This window comes from Dendroctonus ponderosae, unplaced genomic scaffold, assembly GCF_020466585.1.
Source record: "Dendroctonus ponderosae isolate FM_Combo_2020 unplaced genomic scaffold, Dpon_F_20191213v2 Dpon_F_20191213_8, whole genome shotgun sequence".
In the NCBI taxonomy this organism is placed as follows: Eukaryota; Metazoa; Arthropoda; class Insecta; order Coleoptera; family Curculionidae; genus Dendroctonus; species Dendroctonus ponderosae.
In genome coordinates this window covers 7453232-7475758 of record NW_026019016.1, presented here as the reverse complement: position 1 = coordinate 7475758, position 22527 = coordinate 7453232, and the positions used below count along the sequence as shown (strand labels likewise).

Sequence of the window (22527 nt, the reverse complement as noted above, 5' to 3'; positions counted from 1 at the left end):
AAATTAATTTCTTTACTAATTGGAATTTTCTCTTACAGCTTGAGCCTAAGTGAGTCGCAGGATACCCTCTAGGTGATAGTTCTTGATTACTTTTATTTCATAGTAATTTTTAAAAATAAATCGAAAAAAAAAATTTGTTTCGAAAGTCTTCTGCTGCATTTTCTTGCAAATGAAAATAAAACCAAAGCATATTCGACGATAATTTACGTCGGAAAGTTTGGAACAAGGTAAATTAAACTATTTTTTTCACAGTTACCCGATACGAAATTGACTGTAGGACAAATTTTGTCCATGGTCCACTAGAAAAATGTAAATTCTCGACAATATCAGAGATCCAAATTGAGTTCATAAAATCAGTAGAGGTTTCAATATGAAATATCTCAAAAACGGTGAGCGATATCGACTTGAAGCAAGTAGGTATACGTTTTGTGCTTCGGAAATATCAGAGAATCAGCTGTTGCCTACAAAAAAGGAATATTTAAAAACAGAAAAACTGCCTGATGTGTTAAACGGTTCCAGGATATTGGAACTAGCGCCGCCTAGGAACTACAAGCTAAGAAACATAACATTTGAATTCCTTAATATAAAAAAAACCCAAAAAAAAATGGTTTGCTAGTAGTAAAACTGGTTAAGAATATATTTGCCAAATACAAAAGTTTTATGGACACTTTGACACCTTATACCTCGGAAACTATTAATCTTCGAAAAATACAAATTTTGGCAATTACGCAGTATTTTGTCCGTCAGTCAATTTTGCCTTATTAGTTGAATACCACTCTGTATAAAGCGGTGCAAAAATTGCACTAGGAATGAGAACACATTCCTTTCCTGATAAATTCTGAAAGTTTCTGATTTCATCAAAGGAGACTGTTTGGGACACGGCAGCGTCAAAAGGGGAATTTTGCGGGTTACAAACTTTGTTGGATACATAAAACTCTCGTCATCAGGATTCCTTTTAAAACAATCTATTTTTTTAATGCAGGATGCCAGGATTCAAATAGCTTTTTAAACAGCCACAATAGATATCAGATATCACACACAAGATAGGAGTTTCCGACGAAAAAATTTTAAAGATGAGAACTTACAGACTATTGTAAAATATATTCTACTTGAATATATTAAAATATTATTCAAGTTTTGAAATATTTGCGCAATGGTTTACAATAAATTGAAAACTCCGATCGTTTCTCAAAAACAGGGCGTTAATGTTTCTTCTTGTTCCTAAAACCTGCCATATTAACAATTATTTATGACTTAAAATTTACAGTTTAGTAGTTTTTCCATCACTTTCTTTGGTTTAAACAGAATACTACCTGGTCAATATCTTGGAAACCGATAGATTTTAGAAATACATAAGGACAGAAGTTAGTCGAACGCGATGTGAATTTCGCCTGTGCAACTTCATTGAAAATAAAAATTCATAATATTTTATATAGACATTATATCAACATGATTAACAAATAACTGTGATTAATTGGTGAAAACTAAATGAATTAAATATTGTTAATGCCTATCTCTTGGCTGATGAATTCTTCCGCAATATCAAAAATTTCATCAATTTTTGCCGGTTTTTCGGTCTGAGTGTTTGGTAAATCCGGGAATTGAGTGTCCAGCCATTGAAACTCTGGGTCCTTTCTATAAGAGTCATATTTGATAACTTTCTCATTTAAGTTGCTTTTAGAATCAGCTTTTGGAGCTGCTGAAGATTTCACAACTGCTGCATATGACGTACTTGGAGCACTAGTTAGGTGGTTCTGACTTGATGATATGCCATTGGTGTTCGGTGCTGTGGTCTCCAACTTTTGAACGGTTTGAATTCTATTTCTGATTTTCCTTCTCGATACCGCCTTTTCAAACTGCCACTCGCCTAAAGGCAAATTTGATTGAGAATCAGACGCTTGATCAAAGTCCACAGGTTCCTGTTTAACAACAGTACTCCGAAAGGAATATGTGGAATCAACCGCTTCGTCATTCAGAATATAGGTTTGGAACAGATCGTTCAATTTCTCAGTTGGTTTTCTATAGAGGGACTCGCAAGAGGTTGACATCGATTCATTCCAAAGTGGTTTTAAGTTACCGATCAATTCCCGGTATCTCCACACTTCAGTATCGTCACAATTCTCTGTTTGAGTGCCTTTGGATCTAGATGACTTCTTGGGTTTGAGCGGATCTAGATAAAATAGCGTGGCAGGAATTGGGGAAACCGCAACCCGATAAATCGGCACGTTGACGCACTGCAGCACCAAAGTAAAAGGTGGCATATTTTCAACCAGTACGGTATAATATGTTTGCTTTATGTCTTTTGGAGTTGGCCCAAACCTTTCTCTGGCTTGCAGTAATTTGGGAAACTGGCTTCCATATGTTTCGTAGAAGAAAGGACTCGGTTGAAACATAATGCAGTGCAAAGCTGGATAGTATTCTTTTTGGAGTGAATAGCTACAAACAGAAACAGATAACTGAATAAATAAAAAATGCATCTTCTATCTTTTCCATAGAAGGCTTATACAGGTCAAATAATTAAACCAATAAAATTTACTGAGATCTAAGCAGACGCACTGCGATCAACAGTTAATAAATGTAATAAAACACTTTGATTTAAAGTCTGATAATAAAGTGGTCAGGAAACAGTGTACTTCCATTCTGCAATGAGCGCTTCTAAAATGAAACTTGCAATATAAGAAACAAAAATCCCCACCATTGAAAAAGAAAAAGTTGGAACACATATTATTTGGTATTGATTGGAACACAGGTAAAAAAATGAATAAAAAAAACTAGTGCCAGTTCCTAAAACATAAATTGTCCTTTTGAAAAATTTAAATATGAATCAAACTTCGGGCTCCAAAGTGATGATAACTTTTAATTGTATTCTCACAATGAAAATTTAATTGCGAGCAAATATTCGAGCAGTATAAATAAATTTTGTCAAACAGAAATAAATACATTGAAAAACAATGTGGCATCCGGACCTACTGCTTAAGAAAACAAATTAGTAGGAATAGATTGAGGTGTTGGCTTTGGACACTACTAGACCAGACATCCTAAGTTAATAAACTTACTGAAAAAAATATTAAATTTGTGAGAAATTGTGAAATAAACACAAACTAAATTAACACAAAAGAGAACCAAAACAGGAAGTTGCAAAGCAGATAGCTGGCCTAAAGAAGCATACGACTGAATACGTTGAAGTTTGATGATGGCCATGAATAATTTTCTATCTGCAAATAACATTTAAACTTTTATTATCTACTTCAATTATTATAAGACGGAAGTTACAAAGATAAAAAATGGCAGAATGTAAATGCAATACCTTCAGTCTTCTATTTTATTATTAAATGGATAAAACACGCTAAATCTTTCGTCAGTGGTAAACTGCTGAAAATGCCTCCATTAGCATGGAGCGCGAGACGGTTGTAACAAGCATTGAGGAGAGCTAGGAGAAAGAATAAATATTCAAATTTTTTACTAAGCGATTATATCAAAGAAACATCCGATTCCAAGAACTGTGTTAAATCCATTAATTTTGTATAGGAACTGGAAATAAAAAAACAGTGAAGAAGGAAAATATCTCAGCTCGCTCGTGCCCGAATCCGCCACTAATGTAAATAACCACAATTAATAAAATACAGCTGTGTTCAGAATGTAAAAATGCAAGAAAAATATTCACAAAAAATGCTTCTCTGGCTCGATTTAAGAGAGCATATGTGTATTACTGGCGCAAAAATTTCAATTTCCAGCGAATTTCTATAGTTACCTGCTGCACAGTAGCACGCGAAACACCCCATCTGCGTTCACATCTCTGATTCTCCTTGGTCTTCCTCTTTCGCCTTTTTTGTATTGAAAGGTCAATTTCATGTTGATACTGTAGCCGAGTATTCCGGTCGTTATGGGTGTCAATTCAATCCCGGCATCCTATAAATTTTACCAAATCATTGGTGGTTTAATTGAATTTTTTCACTCACCAAAAGCGTTAGCATCGCGGCTGTTCCATTATTAAAAACAATGGAATTATCAAAAGTCAATTTGTCCAAATCAATCCAATGATATTGCTGCCTCGAATGTCGACAATACATGCCGTAGCGACCACACACGCAAATAGATTGCTTTTTCAGTGAATTGAAGAATGGCCAATAACCAGTGTTTAAAACAAAACCAGTAGGTAGAATTTGATAAAACACATCAAAAATCTAAAACAATGTCAATAAATAACAGCTGAAATAGGGTTGAAACATTTTAAAATGTATGCTGTATTTCGAAGGTTTCAATTGAAAGTGTTTTATTTTTAACAGCAATTGTGCTAATTTATAATTCAAAAAAATACATTATGAATTACTTTTCCATTTAAGGAAAAAATGCATAATCTCAAAATGATAAGAAACGTTTCCTAAGCATAAAGCTTCGGCAGTCTGAGGTTTTCAATCTGTCCCAAAGGAAAAATAGTCTTAAAGCATCCAATATGGAGAGTAACGCACATTTGGAAGTGCCCAATGGGGCATTTAGATACGGGTTTTTAGATGCTGTAAAGTACACCCTCGAAAATAAAATTGGTCCCTACATTTAAGCTGTTAGATTTCATTTAAATATATCTGCTTTCTATTTCAAAAGTTATGGGTAAACTCTTAATTAAGTGGCAGTAGTAATATCGCTTATTGCTCACGGTGCTGCTCAGCAAAGTGCCAATTATTTAAAGTTCATTTTTTGAGCGGACAGTCACAGCTACTTTAGACATTATGTTGATGGCAGAAGTTCATCTCGAAAAAAACACTTAATTGATGAACCCTCATGATGGATCAAATTTAGCAAACTGTTGGTCCCCAGAAAAGAGTGCTTGATCTACTACCGTCAATCTGGTCATATAAGCCCATCATTCTTCCCGTTCTCTTAACACCTTTTACATAAGAATCCAAAAACCAGACTCCAAAATTCGCAACAAAACAATGAACTTATTACTTATGCATTACTTAAATTTAAAAAAATGCTCCTCTTGGTACCACATTAGAGCAATTATCCTTTGTATCGCACAAAGACGTGTTCCAACACATAAACGATTATTGCCTAAGCCAAAAATATTTTTCCACTTAATTGAACAGAACTAATTGCCTGGTCACGTTTTGGTGTGTAATTATCCTCAGACATGTTTCCACGAACAGGGAACTCCCCTGGGGATCGGAAGGCTATAAATAAGAGAGCGAATGATATTACCACAAAAAATAAATCCTAGCACAGAATCAGCAGTGTGCAAAATGAATCAAACCTACTTCTTTAACAAGGGATATCGTGTGATTTTAGCAATGTTAAAGTTTTTGAGATTTCTGAAATAATCTTAAGGATCGATGATTTATTTCGCCCTAGGAGTAAGCTGACACATATTTGTTAGCTCCGCTTGCACTATAAATTAAGAGTTTTAAGTCTTTTGTGTAATTTTCTATCAAACTGAACTTTTTTTTCATACTGCCTTCCACATTCTCCAAATTCGCTGCTTATGCAATTTACTGTGCTGATACAAAAAAACTTCAAAGTTTTGCTGGTCCCCAGTACTTCCATGAACCTGAATGAACATGAACAAAGAATTGCTGCATTAATTTTTAGTAATCTTGCGTAAATCTGCTAACCACGGAGTTTTCTGCTACAAATTTACACGCAAAAACGTTTCTTCCCAGTTAACACTCCGATTTTCGGTTTAAAATATTCAAACCTGCTTATTATTGATGAAGTTACGCGAAAGTATCGGCAATATCTGATGGAATAAAATCAATATATCGCCAGTAATTGAAGCATGATAGATTTTAAAGAAATTAAGGGTGTGCAAAACAAACATTTTCTGAGATAGAAGCTGGGAAATTTTGTAAAAAGTGGTTTTTGTCTGAATATCAGCAGTTTGCGCTAATAACTACCACTCTTTCTACTTTCTGCCATCTGTGAAATATCACTGGAAATCTGGGATCAGTTTCAGGGCCCAGGTCGATTGATAAATTGAGATAAATAGAGCTCTTATGCTCTGGGGCCATTGCAGTGATTTTCATCGTTAAGTAATACGTCCCGAAATGCGTGCTAATTTATGATACATCCACAATTAAATTAAGCCAAAAAATAGAACACAACCATCTAAAAAAGAACAGCTTACTTTAAAAAATAAGCAAAATGGTCACATAAGTAGTGAGCATTTAGATGTTTGGATAAACTTATATATTTTTTTCAATATTAAAAACGAGATTAATAGCAAAAGTTGACAAAATTTAAATCCACTAAATGACTTGTAAAAATGTAACAGACATTCATTAAAACTCTGAATTCTTCCAAAACAAGACTGGAAATTGTTAAAGACATTTTCTTGTAAGTTTTCATGGTCTTATTCACGAACGTACCTGTTGATAAATATTCGATAACACAAGGACCGGTAAATGTTAGTCCGGACATCAATTTATATTCCTACCAATGTTTTGTTGTTTGTAAAGTTTCTCTTCTATTTTGCGTAGAATATACGCAACAAATATTTTGATCATGAAGAACTTCGATTCTCTCTTAAATCTGCTTTTCAGTGAGCCAAATTGAGTTGAGTGAGCCAATAAGACCCGCAAATGGCAGAATGGTGACCAATATATAATGTTTTGAAAATATTTGTTTTTTGCTATGATGGGGCTTACCGAACAGGTTTCAGTTACTTATTTTTACGAATTTTTATAACAATTTTTCTTCAAATTTCCGAAAATAGTTTATCGGTCACTGTTCACTTTGTATAGTCTTATTGACTATCTAAACGACAAAAAATCACTTATTTCAAACTTGCCTTTCCAATCGAAAAGTCTAACAAATCTGCCTTACAAATCACCAAAGCAACTTCCAAACTTTCTTCAACGATCCTCTGAAGTTGATCGCGATAGTACCATAAACTTTGGGAATCCATGATTCGAACTTGACCAATAACACTGCAAAAGTGTCTGTATGCAAATCGCAAATTATTCAATCGAACCATTGGAAATAATGGTACTGTTCCCAGGATAGGAAGGATTAAACTGAGCACGTCATCATATTGTGTCAGTGACGGAGAAATATTCATATTTGTAATTTTTGCTAACTACATTTTGCTCGGACATAAAAATGTTGTTTTTAACTTTATTGGTCTTCAGGCTTCCAATTTTGTAAGAAAGTTAATTGCATAAGTTTCCAACCAAATTGTGTGGAAGCAAAAGTTTTCTGATCGAAGCCTACTAAACGGTTTCTAAAATAAAAAATATTAAAACTCCCAAATTTAAATTTAACCTAAACCTAGAAAAACTAAATGCAGGGAATAGCAAACTATCTCCTAATTGACTCTTTACTGTTTGCTTCATAGTTCGAAATTGAAGTATTCATAGTCAAAATCCCATCAAAATTTAGGTTTTTTTTTTAAAATCAGACACATAAACTAAATTAGAAAATACTGAGAAAATCAAATGCATTCCGCCTATGCACTTTTCTTATCGCTTCCATACCTGGACCGATAAAATATAACGTATGATCATAACATTACTGGAAGCAAGCTATAACATTGATAAAAAAGCAGTTAAAGTATCGATGTTCATACTTCTTCAATGAATAACGCAGATATTAACTGTTAGATATTTCATTCATAATGTTTTGCCCATGTTCATTAATTTACATATTATAATTAACACATCACTAACATTTAATTAATTTTATTGGATAACAGTTATTTATTCACAAAACAACCAAATCACAAGTTCACTTTCACTATTTAATAATATTTGGCATTAATGCCGAAGTTATTGTCATGTTTTTCTTTTTGTAATTTTTCATTAACACTCTAGTAAATATACACATATGGTAATTGATAGGACCAAGTTCTTATCTACTGTTTTAGTAATAGAAAATAGCAAGACATTTTTTTTCACTACAATGGAATTATTTTATGCCTCTGCACCAGCATAGTTGAGTACGAATTTAACTACTAAATACTATTTCTTTATTTGTCCAATATCACTCGGTACTTAAGTTGCTACAAGACCTGTGCTGATCTTCTAATAGAAATAAAACAATGAACTTAATGTAGACCTATGCTAGTACCTAATAAATGATACATATTTGTCATACTAAAATGCCCATTAATATGTTAGATATGCATAGTGTTTTGTAAAGAATCCAGAAATAAGTAGGTAATTCTTAAATTTATTATGACCAGTTTTAATATAACAAAACATAGAAAGTATGCTATCACTTACTCGTTTGGGAACAGCTTAATTATTAACAGTCTCAATATCAGATGTGCTACAGAATCTGCATTGATTTTTTATTCGGCTTATAATCTATTTCTTCCTAAATTTAGCCCACATAAATTCTACAAGGACTAATGAGATTACATTGGAATGGGAACATTACTTTTCAATTAATTACATTTAATACATAAGGTCAGTTAGTGCCTATTTTATAACATATTATTTAATATTTGTGCATCTATATGTATCACATACTTTATGCTCTATAAGATTTTCAGGACATTTCTTACCTCCCTATAAATTATTGTCCCCAATATTATTTAAGTCTACGTAGATTTTTTATCGAAAAAATGTCATTAATAGAATTATTATTAGACCATATTTAAATAATTCTGGAAAAAGATGTTATTGAGAAAATAAATAAAAGTTCATTAGCCGAAGAATCGTTGAACGCATTAAAGATTTTCTAATACACGAAACAATTACTTTATTTAACGAAGACAATAGTTTTCGTTATCAAAAAGTTTCCCCAATGTGCGATGAAAATCTAGCTTATAAATTCTGGCGAACATTAAAAGATTTTCGTCGGTTCTTTTCGAAGAAAACGAGACTGAAATAGTGAAATTGACTAAAAATTTTCCAAAAGGTATTGCCGCTTATTTAAGTTAATAACATTTGTGACTAACAAATTTGTCAATTTTAGAAAGTCATAGCGAAATAAAAGAGACTTCAAACTATAAAGGCTGTTAATTTGAAAATATGAAGCTAATTATAATGCTTGTAAAATAATATAATTAAACATATGCAATTTAATCAAATAAAAGTTATGTATTATTATAGACCATTTTTAATGGCTAATAAACATTCAGAGCTTTAACCAAAATTGTAAAATTTATTGTTTAGTTATTATTGATATTATAGTTTGATAGAGACAAAATACATTTTTTAAACAACAACTACATATGTACATTTTTTACTTTATAGTCGAGTAATTGAGGTTTTGACAAGGATCTACCAATAATTTTTACCACTCGTTACCTAATAACAATATTTATTTCATATTTTTAAACCCCAATTAGTGATTTTTTCTTGTGTTTCTAAAACCGTGCTCGATTGATACTTCAACTTTATGATTTTCGTACTTGTAAACATTCTCAAAAAAGATGGAAAAGTAATTTATATTGTATTTTTTTCATCTGTTCACCTGTGGTGGTGGTTTCCAGATTTAATTTCGGGGGTTTATAGAGTTTCATTGAGCCTCTTTGCATATTCTGGGATTTTATAGGTACGGATAGATGGATTCGTTTGTACATCATTTTTGAGATTGATTTCTGCTAACCACGATTTTTAGGCCCGAGATTAAAATCGCTAATAAACGAAAGTTCATGTGGCAGTTAATAAGTAATGTGTATACAAATAATTGTTGTATAAACTGAATTACATCAATTTCTCTTAACTTATTATTGTCTTGTTTATTATCTTGTATTCATTCAGTCCATAAACACGGAGGATAGAAGTACAATTGCGGTCCTTTTAATCGCTCTTAAATAAACTACTCGAATCAGTTTTAACTTTTGCTGCAGTCAACTGATTATCAAGTTATTTGCAAGTATTTTAAACATGTTCTGGAAATTATTATACTGAAAAAAGGTTTTACAAACCCGAATAAGAAGACCACAAACGTACTTCCTTGCAGATATTGGGAATGTTTCTTATGAACTACATTGCAAGAACTGAGACTAGATACTTTCCAGGCAGTTTTTCTAGAACATAATGCCTCTAAAGTTACGTCTGCTGTTCTAAGGCAGTAACTACTACTTTACGACACTAACAATTATTATGAATAAATCATTGCTGAAAGCTAGTAAATGAATACTATATTGGTTTAAAAATATTTCGCATGCCTATCAAATATAAAGTAAACGAGACGACTGAAACAACCAAACGGAAAAGCTTTCATTGTTCTTATCTATCTTAATATAATTATTACGAATATTCAAGCTTGTAAATAACGTTATAAACCAGACGGAAACATTAAGATTCTTAGGGCGGCTTGGAATTCAATTTTGAAAGATATGTAACGTATTACGGATTGATATTTTCACTTGCCCTGTCCTCTTAAGGAAAGCTAACGTTGCCTATACAAAATCATTGTTTTTTTTTCGGTTTGGAACAGCGCTTGTAATGTAGATTTTAGTCAAAATTTCACGAAAACATGTGAAAAAAATATTCATAAGTCAGATGTATTTCTTTGAACAAATCTAATAATAAATGGAGAAAAAATTGAATCGACTTTACTGCGCTGAGATATAGGTAACCATTTATTCAAATATTAGTTTCAATATATTAAAATAATGTTATCTCTTAGTAGAAAAATTTGATATTTTTTTCATTCATTTAACATTACTAATTCCTTCTGCTCTTCGCAATAGGACTTACAATATTTATTTTATTTTTATCTGGTGAGAAATTGAGCTTACTTTAAACTTTTCCACCTCCTAAACTTACACCTTCAAGACGAAAACAAAAGTTTATATTTTTTGATTTTACAGCATGTGCCTGAGGTACCCTAGCTAGGACAGAGACGCCAGCTGCATATCGAGAAATATTCTTTTTACATGCGTAAATGTGATTTTTTGGATCTTAACAGACATCAGTGCGGCGTTATTCTTGGTTGATTCAACAGCCTGTACTTGAAAAATTAATCTATATTTACACATATTTTCTATGCTGGCATAATATTTGATTTTTTCACATATTTAGTAATAAAAGGAGGATGCCTAGAGAAAATATAATAATAGTTCTAGTAAATAGGGCAAAGCAACTGATCAGATTCAATCCTTGAAAACTACTTGATGTCGGTTGCAAACTAGTTTTATCCTTCAGCATTTTATGTGTCAATAGATATGAAGTTCTTCAAATAAACCCTTATTCTTTAACCGGTTACATCAATTTATTTTCCTTAATTTTTTAGACAACTTATGCCTTTAATCTTACCATTTTGCAATTTTGCAAGGACTACAGGACGTATAGTTTTATTTATTTGCAACGTTTTTTTTTTATTTTATTTTAAAATACCGTCGGAAAAATAATGTTAGTTTGACAAATAGTTTCACAAATTTTACCCGCCACTTGTTTGAAAGTTTGTGCAGTCTAACTTGTGTTTCCGTAAGTGTTTTTTTAGATAGAATAAAATATTTTCGATACACCCAATTCGAACTAAAATCTACATTTCAAAGTATCCGAAAAGTAATAAGTTCCAAATGCATAGGAAAATGTTACTCTACGAACCAGGCCGATATGTTACATAAAATCAATCGAATTCGTTCTGTACATTATATCTATACAGTTAAATTCTCGGCCTATATTGACACGTTTTTTTTTTCTTGAATGGAAACAAATGAATTGATGGAAAACCATAGCGAAAAAAAGTACAAAGCACATTTGTGCGTATACCACAACTGTTACATCATCACATTTTTAATCGTCATCTATAACGTCATCATAAGAATGATATGTAGGGCAACAGAGTCCTTCAGAGCCATCTGCTCGGATACAGAAGAGCAAAGTTTCTGCCGTAGTAATTTCATGAGGCATTATGCCATGAAAGTCTTTCAAGTCGCTTGCCGGAAACCAAGCTTTCTCGTTGTCGTCGATCAAAACGTAACCGAAACATCTAAGACAACATATATTTGTAAGAATGGCAGAAGTATTGGCTATAAACATGGTCAGTATTAATAAGATGCCATCAAAAATAATCTTAATACTATAAGCCAACTAAAGTCTGAGTAATTTTCGTTAGGAAAACTTATTGAAAATTTCGCATTATTATTGCATCCAACAGAAGTGCAGATTTTTGCAAGCACATTTTTAATATTAAAAGATTTCTACCACTTTTCTTTTTCTTGATTGCATTTATTTATTAGGTCTTTATCGCCTTCCTTTCTAATAACATTATATTTTAATAAAAATAATATTTACCATTAATCGAGCTGTATTTACAGTAATAATTACCTGGCAATTGCTACTCCAGGAATCCACAAAATTGACACCAGTATCAAACTGCATATGAGAAAAATGGCCCACATTGGCCAAGGGTGTTTTTCTGTAATGCCCTTTTCGGACACCCAAGCATCATAACCCGACCCTTCAACGGCAATTTCAATAAAACTGGCCGCTAAAATTGATATCATAGCCAATGGAGACAGGTACTTCCAGCATATCAACCAATATAGGCCTGGTCTCGATCCAGTCATCATTTCGATATCGTCTGCAAATCTGGAAATGTTCGTATCCCAAAAACAAAAGTTATAGTAAATTGCCAAATATTTAAAATGTGTTTTGCAAAAATTGCGAAATGGTTAAAGATTATCCACTTAAAACGTTAAATCTAAACGAATTCTTTAAATTTATGGGAATCTTTTCATTTCAATTTTGTCAGAATGAGAATTGTAGGATGCTCAAATACATTCACAACTTAGGCGGTAGTATGGGGCCCCTTTTGCTTCACTGAGCATCTCTCAAAATATTGCAAAAATAAAAAACCAGACGGTCCACCTAAATATGGAAGATGTGTTTATCCAATGGAAGGTGCTTTGAGTAAAATTTATTGCTGTGATCCGTACACCATCATTATTTTCCAAATATGCGAAATTTATTTCAACCTTCTCTTTTTTGGTATAACTACTAAATACTTATTTGATTACTTCTGATAAATGTAAATTTTGCATTAAATTTAACGGAAAACGCAATCAACTTCTTGCAAATGCTTCTACTAGTTAAGACCTTAGCTCAAATGATCCTCTTGTGAAGCTTCCATTGGAATTTACACCTGTTTATATTGCTACTTACCTTTTCAAGCCATATACATACGAAACGCCGATACATTCAAAGAAAGCGATAATCAGTAACGGGAAATTTCCACTGAAGTTATCAAACAATACAAAGACATAACTTCCGGCTCCATGTGCGAAGCTCATCGATATGATACAACATATCAGGCACAGAACTCCAGTAAGAATTTCTTTGGGTAAGTTCGGGAACAATTTCATATCGACTATCGATGTTACGACTCCTTCCAATGTGCCGAATTGTGAATCGATACCCAAAGTGAACAGCATGAGAAAGAATAGGATGGACCAGAATTGTGCTCCTGGAAATTGATTTATTGCTTCGGTGAATATTATGAATGCCAGGCCGGTACCCGAGGCGGACTGAAAAGATCAAATTGGTTTTAGTATAAAATGATTAATGGCGGAAAAGCTAAAAGTTTTATATCTTTGGAAAAATAGCTCGCATGGTTCTTAACAGGGCCTTCAGAGTATCGGGAGATAAATTTAACTATAATTAAACTGATTTATGCAAAAAGCTATTGAATGGCTGCCATTGTCCGATAAATTTTATTTTTTAGGAATTCGCTGAGTCATTATCAACTTCTGTTATCACTTTAGTGAAAGTTAATGCACATTTTATCCGTTGCAATTAAGGGAAATAATTGCAGTGTAGACAATCGGGCCTTAAGTGCAGATTAGTCCCTAACTGTTCTAAACATCATTGAATAATATTTGCGGCAGCTAAAAGTATGTAAATCGGTTTAATTTCAGATGAGAATAGGTTTATACATAATCTGTGTCGTTTTTTGAATGCACTCTGCCGACTACAACGAAGCGATAATCCCACGAATTTGAAGCACCCTGTACTTTATTTTCAGCCAAAGTAGTTCGCATCCTACAAACGGTTGATTATTTTATACAGATTTGACGATCTGAACACAGTTTGAATCTTTCGAGTAAATATCTCGATCAATCTTTCAACATATTAAGCTTTCATACACACTATAAGGCTTATATGTAATTACGTATAATGCAAACAAAAAATACGTAATATGTGCGGATTTTATTTCCCGTGTATGAATGCGATGTGCATTTCTATTCATACGGTTGTCGTAGTTGTATTGGAAGGTTTATTGAATGCCTGTATTCTGTGCAGGCTTAAGAACTGACAGGATGCAGCAAAATATTTCTTCATCCAGCCAATGAAATTCAGCAAGTAAAAATACAACTGCTGCTAAATGCTCAAACGCATAACAATGAATAGCAAAGGCAAAAATAAGGCTTTGAGGTACCTTTAAACGTCAAGCTTCTGAATAATGTTATTCAAATCGACTCACGTTATCGAGTTCCTTTTGCAAATCGCACACCTGTAGAACGGGCACGATAATGCTTTTTAGGGCTCCATTTTCATCCGAAAAATTGAATATCGATCCAGCTTCAGGCAGAATGAGTTGAGGGTCGTAATTTTCTCCGAGTAGACTGCTAAGGGTCTTGTTCTTATCATCCAAGCACTTTTCGTAGGTCATAGTGGCCTTGAAGCCGATGATGGAAAAAACTACGATACCCGCAAACATGGACGTAAAGCAGTTGGTCATAGACACCATTATTGCATCTCGATAGCAGTTGTTGTTTACCTGGAAAAAATGTTTTACGTTATCAAACTTTTGAATCCGTTTGATTAATGCGTGAAAACTTACTGGATTATAGGACGAAAATGCAATTAATCCGCCAAAAGCCAGTCCAAGCGAAAAGAAAATCTGAGTTCCGGCCTCCAGCCAGACTACGGGATCCAAGATAATGTGCCAGGATGGCGTGAATAAATGTCGCAGTCCATCCGAAGCGCCCTTTAACGTAATACCCCGGAAAAAGAAAATAATAAGAACTATATAAGGGAAAGTGGCCGTAACGTAAACCACTTTTCCCGATGATGCGATCCCCTTTATCATGCACAAGTAGACAAGTATCCAAGCTACGACTAGGGCGAGGGCAATTTTCCAGTTGAAGGCCTCTGGTGTATTTACGTCTTCCGATATCATTAAAGTTGTTCTGTACCAGAAGAATTGAGTAGGACTGCTGGCCTGCAAAACTCAAACTTTCTAATATGCAGATTATTCTACTGGTCCTGAATGATCGCGATTAATATTAAAAAATTACTATCCTGCAAACCGCAAATACTGTATCAATAAAACCCTGAATGCTAAGGTAAAAGTACCCATACGTAAAGTGTATCTTTTAAAATTGTAGAAGCGGAATATTGAATCTATTGAATTCGGAGCAAATGTTTTGCATATTTGAATTCGACAAAGTATATATAAAGCTAATGTTTCATAATTTATTAATGAACTTGTTTCTTTCATTTTTCACACCTTTTGAATAAGATAAGCAAAATAATTAACAAAACGGCAAGATAAAATTTGTAAATTATATTAACAGCTAGTCTAAGTTTGTCGTAAGATTCTCACTACCTAGACGTTTCTGTTACTTTTTATGAAAGGATTCGTTATTTATATATATAGTAGATACTCATTAATTCGTTAGTTATCTTATTAAAGCACTCGCCAAAAAAGACGTGAATTGTGTTCATAAAAGAAATTCGACTAAAGTTGAGTAGGAAAGCTCAGTCAGTATGTACTCGCCTCAAGTATTTAGGGCTTATCTGAAAATTTTTATTGACCATTTTATGCACATTCTTCTCCCAACTTTTGAAAAAATTGTAATTCTGTTTCATGAAAACTTAAAATTTTGATTATTCCTAATGGGACAAAGACTTAGATTATTCCTAAGACACAAAGTTGCGTGCTCACGTAAGTATATTCTTTTTGCAATTGCTAGTTATAAGTTGTCGAATAGATAAAAAAAAATACTTAAACTACTGTTTTATGCATATCAGCATCATTAGAAACTCACTAGTTGGAGTTGGTAGTTTTGGGAATTTCAGGTACTGCTTGCAATAATTAATAAACTACTCTCGATATACATAGTGAATTTGCAAAATTTGTTACTCATTCGCTGCTAAAATATCAATTGCTTGCCTATCAATTTGTACGCTAAATGTATTGGAATCAAATACCCGAAATATTGAGCTCGTGCTTCCAACTCCTCGAACTATAGCAAGAAGTTTAAATTACAGCATAAACTTGGCATCTATTAACTAACTTTCGGTTAAAACATTCTAATCAATTAAGAGGATGAAAGTTCGGTATGGTTGAGTATATGACTGATCAATGTCTTCCTCTATGGAAACTATTTGATGTGGACTCAGATTTATCCAAGGCATCAACAGCTCAATCGAAACTTTAGATGGTACTGTTATGTAATTGTGTAAACATCACTTTGTTACACATTTTTGCATAAAGCAGCAACAAAATATGATTTGGAAAACGACCAACATAAAAATTAAACGAAATGAAATCTTACGGAAAAATCATCATAAATAAATAAAAATGTTTGCCCAAAACCAACCAGAAGAAAGAAAAGTTTTCTGTCCAACCAAAAGCGTGTGGCAATTTTTTTTGGATAATGGTATGGTAAATATTAATCGAAAATTATTAAATCATCCACAATATGATAGTTTTTCATTTTGTTTCCGTGTCCTATTCCTTTGTTGATTATAATGATGATTGAATATGACTTGCTCTAGCTAATAAATTAAATTTTGACTTAAACTGTTCAAAGCGACAAAAGCAAGTTTTCGACATATTAGAAATGTTTTATGGTGGGTTTTTATATATACTATCGAAATTTTGTTGAATGTAAGGCTACTCGTTACATAAATTCATTGACCAGCTGCTTATAAAGAAGCTTCAAGTTACAGAATAAATTTACATGTAAAATGCCTCCGAAATCATTTTTTCCAATCACTGAAATTTTCAACAAAATTGCTCTACATCCACATTAGTGACGTGCAAATCATTACCTGAATAATTAAGAAACTTAAATAACTAGACAATCATCTATTCAATATAGAATGGATCGTAACAAGTGTTTTCACCACTAGTTTGTAAAATTTCGGAAACTTTGCTTGCATTTGTCGAAATGTTAACAGCGCTCGTATCAGCATGAGAACAGTTAAGTTTGCAAATTAAAAAGTTTCATAATTTACAACCCGAATATTAAACGCCTTGTTATTTTCTTAAAAAATATGTACAATTTAAACCGAATTTTACTTGCAGACTTGGTAGTGGAAAAATACTGCAAGTTCAAAGTATTTCCTTAAAAGTTTCTTGTGAAGTCCAAAATATAATTGCAAAATAAATCAATTAATCAGCACTACGTTAAGGTACTGAAAATATGAAAACAAAACCTTGCATTCCAGGTTGGATTGCTTCGGCCTACACCGGCAAAATTGCATTTTAATCAAGGCATCTGTTAACAAACTTACAGCTCAAATATTCTGATCAATTAGGAGGGTGAGAGTTTCGTTCAGTTCAGCTTCGTATTTTAAACAGTAATAAACCGTCCGAAGTTTACTTAAGCAAACTTCCATGTTTAGGATCGCCTGATTTTAAAGCATTTTCATTTTACGTCCCTAAATGTTTCGACTTTCTTTGAAAGTAAAATCTTTGGCTTTTCGCCAATATTTATTTAGCAGAATGTTTAAGAACGGTGTGATCAGCTTTTCCTAATGAATTTTTAATTTGTGGGTCATGTAAAATCCGAACCGATCATTATTTAGACTTCGTATACGCGCTGGCTTTGCCTGCGAAATACTGTCGCAAATTTAATGAAGATTTGTATTGAATAACAAATGATAGTTACATTACATTTACATGGTACATTTATGAAACATTGAAAAAGTAACTGAATATATCAAGATGTTTTATATCTATTTACTCGTTGCTCTAAAAATTGAGTGTGCATGTACCTTTTGGAAGACAAATTGAGCAAAATTTTAATCGACTTAATTAAATTTTAATGCGATTTTGTGCAAAAATCATTATTCTACATTTTACTTACCACGCATTCCGTTTCTTGCGTATATGAACCATTCGGAAAATACACGTTGGGGCATTCTGCCCAAGGCAATTGAGATTGGAAACTTTGTAAAAAGTAGAACAGGCACCAGGCTATGATCGTGTTATAATACAGAGCAACATTGAAGGATACCACAGCACTGCTGATACCAATTCCTTCAAATGAGCAATATTTTCTTTACCAAGACTCTAGACACAACTGATTAAAATTACCTGCTAAAAACGGAGATACTTGATTCCAAACGCCGATAGCACCTTTTCGTAGCCTTTGCCCGATAGCTAGTTCTAAGTAAAAGATGGGTATACCTTCAATTGCCAACATCACAAAGTAGGGAATCAGGAATGCGCCACCTCCATTTTTTTGCGCTAGATATGGAAATCTCCATACGTTTCCCAAACCTACCGCATATCCCACGGTTGCCAGAAGAAATGTTAGCTTGCTGTCCCAAGATTCTCTGTCTTCCTCTTCACAATCAGGCTTAAAAATACCTTTACCATCCTGGAGAATTACATTTTGCTTAAGTGATTTTAATATAACAGTTATGTGAAGAAGTTCTTTGTAGATGAAACTTTAGAAAAGAGGAATACTAAGAACACTTTAATAAAGGCTTGTTGCAAGCAACGTTATGAAACGCACGCAATACAAATAAACGTGTATATCTGCATGAGAAATGAGACCTAACACATATTGCAAGCTCAGGTGAGGAAACAGCAGCCGTCGTATTAAAATCCTTTACTGTGGCCCGAAAATGAGCTGCTAATTTCCAGTTCGTGCTTACCTGCGACCCTCTTTTGCTGCTACACGTCGACTTAATTTTAGTGCCCGGGCTAGTGTCTTCGAAGGCAATATTCGTCGCACCATATGCACTGGAGCTTCCATTTTCAATAGGCACTAATCGTCCTTTCATTTCTTTCAATTCCAACCGATCTATGGATCTCTGGCTGTGCAGATCCCGAGAGCTTTGCCGCCGGACAAAGTGAGCAGTATTTGCCATTCTGGACTGAGGAACTAAACTGGACTAAGTGTGTCAGTGTGTCCTATATAATATATTGTCCTGATGGAATCATTTTGATCTAAAATAAATGCCCAAATTGCAATCGAAACAATAAACCGTAATTTGATTGATATCAGTTTGAAGAGCAACAACAATTGGAGGCTTGAAATAGAATGTGGCCTGCAAATTATTAAAATTTCACTTAAAGTTTTCAACTGATATAAATTTAACAAGCACCAGTATAAATGGACTTAAAAGGACGCCCAAGTTAATGGCCCTGCTGCATATGCAGTAGCTACTGCCCATTTTGTTTTAGACCCAACAGTAAATACGTTACAGAACATAGACTATAAATTTTATAAAAACCAGAAACTGCAGCCAGAATTTATGAAAGAAGGCTCGCATGCTAAATACTGTACAAAATAATAAACCCACTAAAGAGTTGCTGGAGATAACAGAAAAGAGCTCTTATAAAGATTGGTGGAAAGCACTTTTGTACCGAAAAAGGGGTTCAAATATAAGAACAATATACCAAACAGGAAATATTAACGAACGTGTGTTGAGGAGGAAAAAATACAACGCTCAAATACGCAAAATGAACGCTAGAAGACTAAATAGAATACCACGCCGGGATAACCTGAACGAAAACTAGAGAATACGTAGACGAAGAAAAAGCACATGTTTAATCTAAAGATGAAGAGGAACTGACTCATTTAATTTTTATAGAAAGGGTGCTCTATACAGGATGTGTGGTACAAGAACTGGCTCAAAAGAAATCTATCTGACACACTTCAGTAACAGCAATTATTCAGTTTCTTGATACAAAAACTATTTTCCAGAACTTTTCATTTGGTCGCTGGAATCTTAGCTAACTATTTTTACATTTTGATGCTCTGTAAAATTTTGTGGTTTTGATACTTTTTGCGCCAAAAAATTATTGCTGTTTTCTTGCTTGCTCTCTTGCTCTTAAGAGTTTCAGACACTAACTACAAATGTCGTAGTAAGCCATAATGTTTTTTTTATAACAAATTAACTGTGAGACGTTTTATAATTATTAACTGACCGATACGATCAGAGTGTTAGTTTTAAGCCGGTCGTCCATTGGAAGCGTTTTTGTCTGAATTGCGCTTAATTGGTAGGCGAAAACTTTTTTTTTCGCAATAACTATGAGTGTAACAATATTTTACAAAGAGCAAAAAAATGTCCAAAAAGCACTAGTGCATCAACCTAAACAAATCAGTTGAATCCAGCCACGAAATAAGAAGTTCTGATGCTTTTGTATCAAGATACTCAATAAATCACAACTTGCTCAAAGCGGATGAACTTGGTTCCATCATCAAAGTATGAATCTGATATAAGAATGAATTTTCAACGAGTTTCAATTTTCAATAAATTCCTTCGTATCATTCTCCTGATATTTCAACAAACATTATTTTGTTAAACTGCGTTGACGACCAACAGCAGAGGAGTCTGAGATTGGTCTTAATAAGAGTTAGAGCAGATCGTCTTCTCTTCAGCCAAAGAATGTACATTCTTTGATCCAGTACCCTTTAAATCCTGTACATACCGGACACCCTGTAGATTAGTATTATAATCCTATTCAGATTAAAAATTACATAAATCACAGTAACATTGGTACAATTCCAAACAGTGAACATTCAATCATTCATAATTGATCGTTGCAATGAATAATATACGTTTCATTTGATTTGTTTCGTGGACTCCACAACGGATTATTGGAAAACGTTCAAATGAGTTTGCTGATTATTTCGGTTCATTCGAACATTAAAGTATATGGGTAAGGCCCAACACCAATTGTGAAGGTTTGAACATATAAATTCGCGTTGCACAGTTCTTTATCGAAAATTGCAGTAAAAATTCTGTGATTTTCAGTTCTTCCTGCATGACCTCAGAATAAAACCACAAATCTGCCTCGATACTCGATAAAAAACTCTGGATTAGCGTCAATTCAAAAATAATTACGCAAAGACATTTTTGAGTCGTTTTATTAAATAATTAATGGTTCATAAAATATTTTGCAACCAATTCACTTAACAAAAATTGCATGATTTACGTACATTAGCGCTTCTAAATTGATGTGCCTGAAAATATAGATTCGCCTATACAAGTTTGGTGATTGAAACCCAGCGGATCGAATCCATCTAGAAATGGAAATTCACCGCAGTTTCAAAAAGTAATGTTGGTATAAATTGGTTAAATAATTACTTTGATGTTTCCTACAGCCACGAGTGGTTGTTCGTGGTTAGAAGCCTACGTTGTGGCCGTGTAGATTCGATCTAAAATTAGGATGGTGGCGGCATTGGAACAGCAATATATAACATTATTCTTACTTTTTGCAGCTGTTTATGGTAACATTGACCTTAATGTTGAGTCGCTGGAGATGCTATAAAATATAGTTGCATCTGAATTTTGAAATTTTGTGACTGAATAAAGCAATATAACATATTTGGTTTTTTGTGTATGCTACACATTACTCACAATGCGGGTCGAGCTTATATTTGTGGTCTTTCTTGAAAGTGTAAAGGTCCGAACCAGTCTGTTCATTCTAATAAGCAGGATAAAAATGAAATTTGTATACTTTATGTCACAGGTCAATTACTGAGAGCCGAATTGGATTCTCCATTATTTAATAATTAAAAGAACAATAGAAGTAATTTCTACGAATCTATTAACTCTGCACATTTTCCCCAAAACATTTGCTTCAACATGAAACTGTGGCATCAGATCGCAGATTTTTCTCATTCACCTCAAAGATGCATTTTTTGCGTATTCCACGTCACTATTTCCGTGAATTTTAATACCTTTTACACTACCAAAGTTTGAACTAAATATTGTTTTTTTCGAATTTTCGGTCTCAAAATGTAATCAACTCTAGTGCTCTTAGTTTATAAGTTTCTTGGGCCATTCTTGACTAGTACTTCTACTATTTTTAGTTGGATCCATTGGAACGATAATTTCAGGAGGTTACCAGTAAATTACTTTCTGTACAGTTGTTAATTGTTCTTTATTGATTTATTTGTATTCTCTAATTGAGTTAGTTACTACTGCGAGGATACACTAAACTGCGCCGCAAACTTATAGCTTAAATATTCCCTAATTTTTGACTGTGAATATTTTCTACGTCGGTGATCCGATTTGAACATTTTGTTTAAATCAAATTATTGCTCTATTTTTGGAGACAAATATAATTTTAGGAGAGGCCAAAATTAAATAAACATATTGAACAGTGTTCAAAAACTGTCATGTTTTCTTGGTCAATATTTGCATCTTTCTGCTAGCAATACAGAGTAGCCCAGAGAGAAAAAAGTATCGGATCTTTTTTAATAGTTTCTTTATCTGGAGCCATTCGAGCGAGTTAAATTCTTCAATAAAGGGAAAGCCTTTTAAAAAAAGATTTATTTTCAGAACGACGAGTTACAGCAATAGTGTACTTGTGACAACTGATAACTTATAACTGAACTTATGCTAAGATTGCAAGTGGTACTTATAAACTAAA

General features: G+C 33.3%; 2 protein-coding genes across 2 annotated transcripts; both read right to left on the bottom strand.

Moving 5' to 3' along the window:
- Window positions 1-1145: 1145 nt before the first annotated feature.
- On the bottom strand, window positions 1146-4180 carry LOC125505476. Its single transcript, XM_048669326.1, has 3 exons — window positions 3960-4180; window positions 3752-3909; window positions 1146-2436 (listed from the first exon to the last, which is right to left on the bottom strand). The coding sequence occupies exons 1-3, from the start codon at window positions 4068-4070 to the stop codon at window positions 1494-1496; spliced, it is 1212 nt and encodes a 403-aa protein (XP_048525283.1). The 5' UTR covers window positions 4071-4180; the 3' UTR covers window positions 1146-1493.
- A 3477-nt stretch (window positions 4181-7657) lies between these two features.
- LOC125505412 (sodium-dependent neutral amino acid transporter B(0)AT3-like) lies at window positions 7658-19096 on the bottom strand. Its single transcript, XM_048669159.1, has 8 exons — window positions 18795-19096; window positions 18229-18514; window positions 17999-18171; window positions 14740-15120; window positions 14380-14676; window positions 13062-13423; window positions 12225-12488; window positions 7658-11886 (listed from the first exon to the last, which is right to left on the bottom strand). Exons 1-8 carry the CDS (start codon window positions 19008-19010, stop codon window positions 11691-11693), a joined length of 2175 nt encoding a protein of 724 aa, XP_048525116.1. The 5' UTR covers window positions 19011-19096; the 3' UTR covers window positions 7658-11690.
- Between the last annotated feature and the right edge of the window lie 3431 nt (window positions 19097-22527).

Bases quoted from the DNA above. Each gene is read 5' to 3' on its own strand.
- LOC125505476 (XM_048669326.1), bottom strand. From the start codon at position 4,070: ATGTATTGTCGACATTCGAGGCAGCAATATCATTGGATTGATTTGGAC. The intron at 3,910-3,959 runs GTGAGTGAAAAA...TAAAATTTATAG, and splicing joins CCGCGATGCTAACGCTTTTG to GATGCCGGGATTGAATTGAC. The intron at 2,437-3,751 runs GTAACTATAGAA...TTCTGTTTGTAG, and splicing joins CGCGTGCTACTGTGCAGCAG to CTATTCACTCCAAAAAGAAT.
- LOC125505412 (XM_048669159.1), bottom strand. From the start codon at position 19,010: ATGGCAAATACTGCTCACTTTGTCCGGCGGCAAAGCTCTCGGGATCTG. The intron at 15,121-17,998 runs GTAAGTAAAATG...TGAGTTTTGCAG, and splicing joins CGCAAGAAACGGAATGCGTG to GCCAGCAGTCCTACTCAATT. The intron at 14,677-14,739 runs GTAAGTTTTCAC...CATTTTTTCCAG, and splicing joins CATTTTCGTCCTATAATCCA to GTAAACAACAACTGCTATCG.